The sequence below is a fragment of the Aquila chrysaetos genome, chromosome Z (genome assembly GCF_900496995.4).
Source record: "Aquila chrysaetos chrysaetos chromosome Z, bAquChr1.4, whole genome shotgun sequence".
Lineage (NCBI taxonomy): Eukaryota > Metazoa > Chordata > Aves > Accipitriformes > Accipitridae > Aquila > Aquila chrysaetos.
This window is the reverse complement of record NC_044030.1, coordinates 31,693,079-31,705,187: the sequence shown is the minus strand read 5'-3', so window position 1 is coordinate 31,705,187 and position 12,109 is coordinate 31,693,079. Positions and strand designations below refer to the sequence as shown.

The window sequence follows — 12,109 nt, the reverse complement described above, 5'->3', positions numbered from 1 at the left end:
GTTCCACCCCCCATTGCTCTCAATGTAGTTTTCAGCAGTCCATTGTATCGTTCGATTTTTCCGGAGGCTGGTGCGTGATAAGGGATGTGATATACCCACTCAATGCCATGTTCTTTGGCCCAGGTGTCTATGAGGTTGTTTCGGAAGTGAGTCCTGTTGTCTGACTCGATTCTTTCTGGGGTACCGTGTTGCCATAAGACTTTCTCTTCAAGGCCCAGGATAGTGTTCTGGGCAGTGGCGTGGGACACAGGATATGTTTCCAGCCATCCAGTGGTTGCTTCCACCATTGTAAGCACATGGCACTTGCCTTGGCGGGTTCGTGGGAGTGTGATATAGTCAATCTGCCAGGCCTCCCACTGTTTATATTTCAGCCATCGCCCTCCATACGACAGGGGTTTCAGTCGCTTGGCTTGCTTAATTGCAGCACATGTTTCACATTCATGGATAACCTGTGCGATAGTGTCCATGGTTAAGTCCACCCCTCGATCGCGAGCCCATCTATATGTTGCATCTCTTCCCTGATGGCCCGAGGTATCATGGGCCCACTGAGCCATAAATAGCTCACCCCTACGTTGCCAGTCCAGGTCCACCTGAGACACTTCAATCTTGGCGGCCTGATCTGCCTGCTGGTTGTTTTGATGTTCTTCAGTGGCCCGACTCTTGGGTACATGAGCATCTACGTGGCGTACTTTTACCACTAGCTTCTCTATCCGAACAACAATATCTTGCCACAGTGCGGCAGCCCAGATGAGTTTACCTCTGCGCTGCCAATTGCTCTTCTTCCATTGCTGTAGCCACCCCCATAGGGCATTTGCCACCATCCATGAGTCGGTATAGAGATAGAGCACTGGCCATTTCTCTCTTTCAGCAATGTCTAACACTAGCTGGATGGCTTTCACCTCTGCAAACTGACTCGATTCACCTTCTCCTTCAGCAGTTTCTGCGACTAGTCGTGTAGGACTCCATACAGCAGCCTTCCACCTCCGATGTTTTCCCACAATGCGGCAGGACCCATCAGTGAACAGAGCATATTACCTCTCATTTTCTGGCAGTTTATTATACAGCGGGGCCTCTTCAGCCCGTGTCACCTCCTCCTCTGGCGACATTCCAAAATTTTTGCCTTCTGGCCAGTCCATGATCACTTCCACAATTCCTGGGCGACTGGGGTTTCCTATGCGAGCCCGTTGTGTGATCAGTGTGACCCACTTACTCCACGTGGCATCAGTTGCATGATGTGTAGAGGAGACCTTCCCTTTGAACATCCAGCCCAGCACTGGCAGTAGGGGTGCTAAGAGGAGCTGTGTTTCAGTACCAACCACTTCTGAGGCGGCTCGAACTCCTTCATATGCTGCCAATATCTCTTTTTCAGTTGGAGTATAGCGAGCCTCGGATCCTCTGTATCCCCGACTCCAAAACCCCAGGGGTCGACCTCGGGTCTCTGCAGGTGCTTTCTGCCAGAGGCTCCAGGTAGGGCCATTCTCCCCAGCTGCAGTGTAGAGCACATTTATAACATCTTGTCCTGCCCGGACTGGCCCAAGAGCTACTGCATGAGCAATCTCCCGCTTAATTTGTTCAAAAGCTTGTCGTTGCTCAGGCCCCCATTTAAAATCATTCTTCTTCCGGGTAACTTGGTAGAGAGGACTTACAATTTGACTGTAATTTGGAATATGCATTCTCCAAAAGCCCACAACACCTAAGAAAGCTTGTGTTTCCTTTTTATTAGTTGGTGGGGACATAGCTGCTATTTTGTTGATCACATCCATAGGGATCTGACGACGCCCGTCTTGCCATTTTACTCCTAAGAACTGGATCTCCTGTGCAGGTCCCTTGACCTTACTTTCTTTTATGGCAAAACCAGCCTTCAAAAGGATTTGGATTATTTTCTTCCCTTTCTCAAAAACTTCTTCTGCCGTGTTGCCCCATACGATGATGTCATCAATGTATTGCAGGTGCTCTGGAGCTTCACCTTTTTCCAGTGCAGCCTGGATCAGTCCATGGCAAATAGTGGGGCTGTGTTTCCACCCCTGGGGCAGTCGATTCCAGGTGTACTGGACACCCCTCCAAGTAAAGGCAAACTGTGGCCTGCACTCCGCTGCCAAAGGGATGGAAAAAAATGCATTAGCAATGTCAATTGTGGCATACCACTTAGCTGCCTTTGATTCCAGTTCGTATTGAAGCTCTAACATATCTGGCACAGCAGCGCTCAGCGGTGGCGTGACTTCATTCAGCCCACGATAATCTACTGTTAGTCTCCATTCCCCATTAGATTTCCGTACGGGCCATATGGGACTATTAAAGGGTGAGTGAGTCTTGCTGATCACTCCTTGACTCTCCAATTGGCAAATCAGCTTATGGATGGGGATCAGGGAATCTCGGTTGGTGCGATATTGCCGCCGGTGCACCGTCGTGGTAGCAATTGGCACCTGTTGTTCTTCAACCTTCAGCAACCCCACAACCGAAGGGTCTTGAGAGAGACCAGGCAGGGTAGACAGCTCCGTCTCCAATGCAGCTATACCAAAAGCCCAACGGTACCCTTTTGGGTCCTTGAAATATCCCCTCCTGAGATAATCTATACCAAGGATGCATGGGGCCTCTGGGCCAGTTGCAATGGGGTGTTTATGCCAGTCATTCCCAGTTAGACTCATTTCAGCTTCCAATACGGTTAGCTCTTGGGATCCCCCTGTCACACCAGAGATACAGATGGGTTCTGCCCCTTTATAACTTGATGGCATTAGGGTGCATTGTGCACCAGTGTCTACTAGAGCCTTATATTCCTGTGGGTCTGATGTGCCAGGCCATCGAATCCACACTGTCCAGTAGACTCGGTTGTCCCTCTCCTCCACCTGGCTGGAGGCAGGGCCCCTCTAATCCTGGTTAGAATATTCGTTACTCACTTTTCGCACACGTGAATCAGAAGTCCCTTCAAGAGGATCAGAAATGTGATCAGCCCATCTACTGCGTCTGGGGGACTCCTCACAGGAAACTGGAGCAGCAGTTTTCCAAGAAGAATCCTCTTTTCTGGTTGCTTTTTCTCGCAACTCCCGTACCCGTGCATCCAGGACTGAGGTAGGTTTTCCATCCCACTTCCTCATGTCCTCTCCATGGTCACGCAGGTAAAACCACAGGTTAGCCCGTCGTGTGTACTTTCTCTCTCCTCTCTCTTGGGCAGAGGAATGCTTACTCCCAATAGCTGCGATGCGGGCCTGTACAGGTGGGGAGGAGGACATATCCACTTTGAATTGCTGGAACTCTCGGGACAATTCCTCTACAGCCGAGACACAGGCCCGTAGGGAGGAAGAGAGACTTCCTTCGTATTGCCGGAGTTGGACAGCCAATTCATCCACCGTTTGTCCATGGCCTTCTTTCCAGGACATTACTGCCAATGAGTTGGCATAGGTTGGTGGTGCACTTCGTAGAAACTTCCGCCACATGGGTTGTGTGCATTGGACTTCATCTGGGTCTATGGGTGCCTGCGCATTTTCTGGATCATTATAAATCACCTCCAGCACGGCTAATTCCCTCAGGTACTGGATACCTCTCTCCATGGTGGTCCACTTGCCTTGGTGACATGTAACTTCATCCTTGAAGGGGTATCTTTCCTTTACACCTAACAGAAGTCGCCTCCAGAGGCTGAGGACTTGTGTTTTTCTCCCAATCGCCTTGTCGATGCCCCCTTCCCTAGACAGAGATCCCAACTGCTTGGCTTCCTTACCCTCTAATTCCACACTACTAGCCCCATTATCCCAGCATCGGAGCAGCCAGGTAACAATGTGCTCAGCTGGGTGGCGGCTAAAATCTTTTCGCATGTCACGCAACTCACTCAGGGATAGAGATCGGGTGATTATTTCAGGTTCTGCCTCTTCCTCCTGTTCTCGTGATGACCCTGGTTCATCCTCATCTCTCACTGAGCGAACTGATTTCTTTGTGTGTTTCTTTTTCTGTACAGGGGCGACTGATACTGGCACAGGTTGGTTCTCTGGTTTAGCTGCAGTATCTGTCACTGCGGTTGGGGTAGCCACGGTGCCTGTTGCCGGGGTAGGGGTAGCCACGGTGCCTGTTGCCGGGGTAGGGGTAGCCATGGTGCCTGCTGTCCTGTTTTCCATCTTTTCCCCCTTTTCTCCCTGAGGGTGCTGCCTAATATCAAGCAGTGTTTGGTAGATACTGGCCAGGGCCCAGCACAGTGCAGCGAGTTGTACGTCTTTGGAATAGCCACAGCATTTTTCTTTCAAATATTCTACCACTTCATGAGGGTTCTGTAGTTGTTCGGGAGTGAACTTCCAAGCCACTGGGGGTGAGAAGTTCTCTAGATACCTGCCCATATCCTCCCACATGCCGTGCCACCCATGAATATCCAGCTTTGGGGCAGATCTCTGGGTGGTACTCTTAAAGAGCCTTTTTGGAGCCCTAAACAAGACCTGAAACATATTCAGGAGGCATAGCACTAACAGCACACTGGCTTGTGCATCCCAAGGATATTCAAAGTTCTCAAGAGCTGTTGTAATTAGTCGGAAGGAGAAAAGGGAGGTGAAGGGATGGGGGGAAGTATCCCCCCTGACTTCCCCATGGATTGGCTGTAATTACCAATAAAATCCGATAGAAGGTGCCCAAAGTATGGAAATGATATCACTGCCTCATACAGATACCAGCTTAACCTCATGACCAGTGATGTAATCATTTCACAAGTCGACATTGCCCAGTACAGCAAAATGATAATGCCAATCACTCTCCCAGAGGTGAGAAACGTAACTACAGGCAATACATAGAGCATATAAGGACTTACAAAACGCCACCATGTAAACAAATTAATCAACATTGTGACTAACATCTATTTATCTAATATAAGGAATGCGTATGACAAATTTGTTTCAACACGCTCTAGCCAGATCTGTCGTTATCTCAACCCTTCGAGCCCCACGTTGGGCGCCAAAAAGGACTGTCGTGGTTTCAGCCCAGCCGGTAACAAAGGACCACGCAGCCGCTCGCTCACTCCTCCCGCCCCCTCCGGTGGGATAGGGGGGAGGCAGAGGAGAGAAAAGAAAAAAAAAACCCTGGAACCTCGAGGGTTGGGATAAGGGCAGTTTACTGGGACAACGCAAAAAAAGTTACAACAACAACGACGGTACTAATGAAAGAGTATACAGAAAAGAGTGATGCACAGTGCAACTGCTCACCACCCGGGACCCGACGCTCCGTCACTTCCCCCACCGAAAGTCGAGAGCAGGAGAGCCCTCCCCCCGGCCCACTCCCCATGTATATACTGAGCATGATGTCACATGGTATGGAATAGCTCCTTGGCTAGTTCAGGTCAGCTGCCCCGGCTATGCCCCCCCACCTCCCAGGTTCCTGTAAAAATTAACTCTATCCCAGCTGAACCCAGGACACCTTGTATAAAGTTGCAACACTCCTTTGAGTGGTGGAGGAGGAAGAGGACAGAAGTGTGCCATCATCTGCTCATGTCCCTGTCTGGGGCTGCAGCTGTCAAAGACAGGACAACCACTAACTGAAGCAGCCACTCTGTTGCCACTGGCAGATCCTCCCTGCCTGGGGATCTACCAGCCTCACAACAAGGTTGTCCATTCCATGCCTCCTTGATGGCTGGGAGACACCCATCCTGGGCCAAAAATGCTGGCCACCACCAGCATTCTGCCTACTGACAAGGCCACTACATCACTAGGGCTAGGGCCAGGAGCTCAGTCCCACGGTACCCAGTGAAAAAGGGTACAGACCTCCCTTTCCCTGTGGCTTTCAGGAGCTTCTAGCTCCCTGTAAGACCACCATGGGGTAGGGGTTGGTGTTATCTTTCCTGTAGACTGTTGGCAACTCTCCAGCTCGGTGGCAGAGGAGGGAGGAAGAGGATGGGAGTGTGCTGTGGTCCAGTTGTTTCCCTGTCTAGACATCCAGCTGTAGCACAAAGCAGCCACTCTCCATCACCATGGGCAGCCCCAGCCTCTGTGCCCTCCCCTCGCTGTCCTTGCTCACCTGGCTGCTCATCTGACAGCTGGTGCTGTCACCAACTGACACTGCCAATGTTTGGCCTGCTGTGATGCCACCATGACATCTGTATACTGTTTGGGTAAAAAAATGCCTGGATGGCTGGGCCCAAAGAGTTGTGGTGAATGGAGTTAAATCCAGTTGGCAGCTGGTCACAAGTGGTGTTCCCCAGGGCTCAGTACTGGGGCCAGTTCTGTTTAATATCTTTATCAACGATCTGGATGAGGAGATCGAGTGTGCCCTCAGTAAGTTTGCAGATGATGCCAAGTTCGAAGGGAGGGTTGATCTGCTTTAGGGTAGGAAGGCTCTGCAGAGGGATCTGGACAGGCTGGATCGATGGGCTGAGGCCAACTGTATGAGGTTCAACAAGGCCAAGTGCTGGGTCCTGCACTTGGGTCACAACAACCCCATGCAGCACTACAGGCTTGGGGAAAAGCGGCTGGAAAGCCCCCCGGCAGAGAAAGACCTGGGGGTGCTGGTTGACAGCCGGTTGAATATGAGCCAGCAGTGTGCCCAGGTGGCCAAGGCCAATAGCATCCTGGCTTGTATCAGAAATAGTGTGGCCAGCAGGAACAGGGAGGTGATTGTTCCTCTGTACTGGTGAGGCTGCACCTTGAGTACTGTGTTCAGTTTTGGGCCCCTCTCTACAAGAAAGACATTGAGGTGCTGGAGTGTGTCCAAAGAAGGACAATGAAGCTGGTGAAGGCTCTAGGGAACAAGTCTTACAAGGAGCAGTTGAAGAAACTGGGGTTGCCTATTCTGGAGTAAAGGAGGCTGAGGGGAGACCTTATCACTCGCTACAACTGCCTGAAAGGAGGTTGTAGCGAGGTGGGTGTTGGTCTCTTTTTCCAAGTAGCAAGTGATAGGATGAGAGGAAATGGCCTCAAGTTGTGCTAGGGAAGGTTTAGATTGGATATTAGGAAAAATTTCTTCACCGAAAGGGTTATCAAGTATTAGAATAGGCTGCCCAGCGAAGTGTTTTGAGTCACCGTCTCTGGAGGTCTTTAAAAGATATGTAGATGTAGTGCTTAGGGACATGGTTTAGTGGTGGACTTGGCAGTGCTAGGTTAATGGTTGGACTCTGATCTTAAGGGTTTTTTCCAGCCTAAATGATTCCATGATTCTGTGAAATATTTCTGCCTTTTTCTCTGTGTAGGCTCTGGGGTGTATCCTGTACTTGCTGTGCTTTAGGCAACATCCATTTGAAGATGGAGCTAAACTTCGCATAGTCAATGGAAAATATGTCATGCCACAAAATGACACCCGCTATTCTGTGTTTCATGATCTCATTCGTAAGTTTACAGTGTTACTTAATTTGGTGTCTTTATGGATACATCTTATTATCGACAGTGTTGTATTACTGACAGTTAAATGCTGTTGACATGTGACGGTGAAAAAGGTTAACTGCAACAACTTCTTGTTTTATGAAAATTTTTAATCTTTTATCAAAAAACTTGGGGATTTTAAATGAAACTTTTGGGTTTTTAGTGCTGTTGCCTGCCTTGTTTAGGATCTGAATTAGTCCACAGGAGCAACTAGTGTCTCGGTTTGGTTTCTTTGAATTTGCTTTAGAAGTTGTTTTCTTTAAATTTCAAATAGAACACTGGAAGCTTCAATTACAGTGCTGGAAGAATGTCTCTAACTCCAACAGTATTAGATATAAAGTTACTTCTGAGGTTATTCATTAACTGATCCTCAAATATATTCCTTGAAGTATTTTTAATCCTAAATGGTGTTTTTTCGTGGATACCTGTTATGACAATGATATTTGTAGTTGCTCCACTCTGTTCACGTGTTTGATTGCCTATTGCACTGGAGCGCAGTGAAGAAATTATTAATCTCTGCTGGGAGAAGGGCTCTGAAGGGTTTCTGTTACATTGTCTGAATCTCTTTTTTTAGGCTCCACTTTGAAGGTGAACCCAGAGGAGAGATTGTCAATAACTGAACTTGTGAATCAACTGCAGGAGATTGCAGCAGCTAGGAATGTGAATCCTAAATCCCCCATCACAGAGGTAAAGATGTCTCATAAGGAGTATTATTGGTTAGGTCTCCTTTCTCTCATCTTTCATCCAGTGAGTGTGAGTTTAGTAACAGATGCCAGAAGAGGTCCCCTGTGCCTTAGTCTTTTGAAAGTTTCACACTAACTTGTTTTGAAATTCAATTGAATTGATCTGTATCACTTGTAGGATCTTTGAAAGTACACCTTTTAAAGCACAGAGCTTGCATGACGTTAAAGGAAACTAGTTCAGTTCTGCTTGTTGAAAAACTTCTCATGGTCTTGGGTCATTCTTTAGTACAGAAGTGCTCTGTTTGACATGCTGCATTTAATCATAATTGACTACTTGCACAGAAAAATCTAGTATACGAAGACTCTGCCTGCACTGACTTGAAACCCACTTAGTGTCTTCTGTTCGATGCTTAATTTACACAAAACTACAAATGAATCAATTAGTGTATCTTAACTTCCTGCCTTTCTCCTGAGGTTCAGCTTGCCTGTTCTCACCAAGTAAAAGTAATTTACAAAGCATGACAAGTTGGCTAAATTGGCAAGAAATTACTCATAGTGATTATTAATCTTCTCAGCTCCTGGAACAAAATGGAGGCTATGGAAACAATACTCAGCCTCGGACATCTGTGACCTCCATTTCACAGAGCTCCAAGCCTGCAGGACAGCTCAACAATATGTACAATGCAGGTAAGTGCAGAAAGAGACATCATACTAGAGTAAAACCAATTGCATATCTTATATGTGGAAAAAAAAAAAAAATCATTTGGGGGTTTTAGACATTTTGCACAAGTACTAGCTATTTTGTATTTATAATCACTGTTTCTAACCTTGTTTTATGTTTCGCAGGGTTTGGTTGTATGTTGAGACATGCAAATGTGAATTTCTCAAGTTCATTGCTGGGCAAGATAAAATTTGGTTTCCTGTGTAAAATAATTGAACCTAAAATGTATTATTGACCTCTAGAGGTGGGAGAGTTGAAATAAGTGAACTAAAACTTGATGAAAGTGGTGGATACAAGAAGCAATAATGTTCTTAAGAACAAGAGCTTTAGAGAAAGTACTCTTCAGGTTATGACAAATGAATAAAAAATAACTTATTTTAAACCCCAAACTTTCCGGTTCAATGAGGCAATGATATTTGAAAGGGTCTTGTGTAAAAAGCAGAGTTTAAGAGGAGTTTAAATTTAAACTGTTAAAAGTCTTCTGAGAAAAGTGCTGTATTTTAACTGAAACCTTGTTACATTGTGGCAGAAGTTACCGAAATCAGTACATACCCTGAGTTTGTGCACAATATTGACTATTTGGTGTAAGAAAGTGACAGTTGTCTTTGCCTTCCCAGAACAACTGCTTGACATCAGATATGTTACAACTTCAAAAGATAGCAGCCATTTTCTGTCTTTTGGTATAACTTTATGCTAAAACATGCTTGTTGGTGTCTAATGGTGGAGGTAGTCCAACAAAGAAATGCAGAAGCAATTGCAGGGATTTTGACTATGGATCACACTAGTTCATTAATGCTAAGGAGTCACTCACCTGACATGTATTTATTTTGGCCTATGAAAAGCCTGTATGAGGAAGAAATAGTATTTCTCCTTTCTTCCCCCCCAAAAGACTTTTGACCTTCTGTGATAGTTGAAGCGCATCTGACAGTGATCATAGTCTAAAGCTATTTAGTTTTGTCACTTCCAAAAGACTCATGGCTGACAGCCTCAAAGGGAAAAAACAGCAGCCTAAATTCAGTTTAGCCTAAACTCAGTACTTTCAGAAATAGCCATAGCTGGCACTGCCTTGAGCCCAGCTAATTATGGGAGGATTGTGCAGGGAGGACTTCGGGAGAAGGTTGCACCATAGGACATTAATGGTGAGGAGAAGGAGTTGTGGTTCCATCTGAGGAAAAACAGTAGTTGGACTAGCAGTACTAAATTGAGTCAACCAAAACACGTCTCCAAAATGACACAATTAAAAGCTGACATACCCATTCTGTAAAAATGGATATTCCAGAGTTCATTCAGTTGAAAATACTTGCACTTAATATAGTAAAGAAAATGAGAAGCTTGATAGGTTTATTTGCATCTAATTTCTTATTAAAAGGCAATTTCTGCACCCATCTTGTCACGTATCATATGTGAATATGGAACATTTCAATTAATGTAGAAGACATCAAGGGAATATTTCATACTGTATTCAGTTTTCTTTCCAGCTCGATATTTCTTGCTTGATATTACTTATGCTGAATTGCTAATGAGACAAAGGATATTAATGTTCCAGGGAAACTTTTAAAATTGGGTAATATTTATTAGAGTAATGCTATCTGTATATCAATTTCTGCGGAAGAATCCAGCTTCCTAATAGGATTATAATCAAAAGGCTGTCTGGCCATCTGTTTTGCAAGAATGAGTACTGTTTGTTGTATACAATCATATTAATAGGGATGTTGTGCTGGGATGCTGTGCTAGCTGGGATGTTGTGCTTAAAGTAACTTAATTATGCCAGCTGCTTTTGAAGCCCTATATTAAAATGTCTCTACTGGGGGTGCTTAAGTAGATATGCTAACGATAAGCTGCACTTTAAGAGGCTGATACTAAAAAAAGACAGTATTTTGCTCTACTGGCAATTTGAAATAAATGCTTTACTTTCAGAACAGCAAGGTGTAGCGTGTATGTGCATTCACTTCCAGTTTTGTAGGCAACTTGCTTTGGTATGGAGCCCATTCCAGGATACAACTTAAAGTGCAATTATTTTTATTCAACTACTCTAGGCCTGACCGTTGCGGAATGTGACCAGACTTATGGAGGGTTCTTTGATATTCTGAGGGGTGGAACAGAGCGATTTTTCACTAATATTAAGGATACATCTTCTAAAGTTATCCAGTCTGTGGCCAAGTGAGTAAAAAAAAGAAAAAAAAAAATTAAAATTTTGCTGGTGAGAGTTCTAAATGAAGGGTCAGGAGCTTATTCCAGAAATTATCAAATTTAGCATACTTTTCCAAGTATGAGCTCTAATAGTTGGTAGCTAGCCCTGAGATTTTATGAATGATAGTAATACAAAAGTTAATTTAGCAATCATTTACTGGAAATGAGAATGTTGGGGGCAAAAGCCTGTCCTTAAGTACTACTTTACCTGCTGTATTCTAGATACTGAAAGCTTGGGATAGATAAGCAGGTGGGGGCTGGAGCAGGGTGGAGAGGTATGGACTAAGACTATCATGGTTCAGAATGAATGAATTGAATTAGTAGATAGGGCCTCAATGAATAAGAAAAGAAAAAAAAAAAAGACGGAGCAGTGAAAGGGAATGGAGGTGAGAAAAACTGCAGGGAAGTAGTGTATGGGCTCGTCTGTCCAGTTTAGTTTTCAGGTGGAATCCTATGCCCTCAAGGCAAAGTGAGAGGATCTGCATTGTTTGTCTCCTGTGCCCTGCATTACATGGAAGAATACTCTCCTGTTTCTATGTATGTCTTCTCAGATACCTAGTCTGTGTTTATTTCTTTCTAATCAAATTTTCAGTCCCATTCAAAATGTTTCTAGTACCTCTATGTGATCAATATTAATCAATCTGTATGATTCATACTTTTTAAACTCATAATCAAAAAGTGTAAAAGGTTTTTCTTAATTATAGGAAGAGCAGGTAAGTCACTGCTGAATACCATGACTGAACAAGAGCCTCCTAAGGAATACTGAACTGTGTCCTTCACTGTAGGGTTTGTGGCCCTTTAATTGGAATACTGTGCTATGGCTTGTGAAGTCTATTGCTTGCAAAATGTTTTTCTGTCACTGAGTGTAATTTCTGTGTAATGCTGCTCTAAAATCTTTGTAATGATCAGATAAGTTAGATCTGTAGATCTTGCACATCTGTAGACCCTTCAGCTGCATTTTTAGCTGTTTGCTCTTACATTTAGACTGTTTGAAATTGCTATGTGTGGCTTAGGCCAGGTCCTCTATTTTTAAAGGTCACAAAAGCTATGCAGCTTTGGTTTGTCCTTAAGCTTTCTTTAGCTTTTGGCACACTAGAATCAAACTTTTCACCCCAGGGAAACCACACTGAGACAAGAGAAGACAGGGAGGTGTGCAAGGGAAATGAACTGTTGCATGATGAAAGTGGTAACTTGTTAGC

The 12,109-nt window shown here is 45.0% G+C and overlaps 1 protein-coding gene across 5 annotated transcripts in view; it reads left to right on the top strand.

The window, feature by feature from the left end:
• Window positions 1–12,109, top strand: part of GAK (cyclin G associated kinase) — an 80,402-nt gene that overhangs the window by 27,955 nt on the left and 40,338 nt on the right. For all 5 annotated transcript variants that reach the window (XM_030004733.2, XM_030004735.2, XM_041120824.1 and 2 more), the window contains 4 exons: window positions 7,148–7,283; window positions 7,891–8,003; window positions 8,575–8,686; window positions 10,757–10,880. In XM_030004733.2, the coding sequence (XP_029860593.1) occupies window positions 7,148–7,283; window positions 7,891–8,003; window positions 8,575–8,686; window positions 10,757–10,880 (485 nt within the window). The remainder of the gene's footprint in view (window positions 1–7,147; window positions 7,284–7,890; window positions 8,004–8,574; window positions 8,687–10,756; window positions 10,881–12,109) is intronic.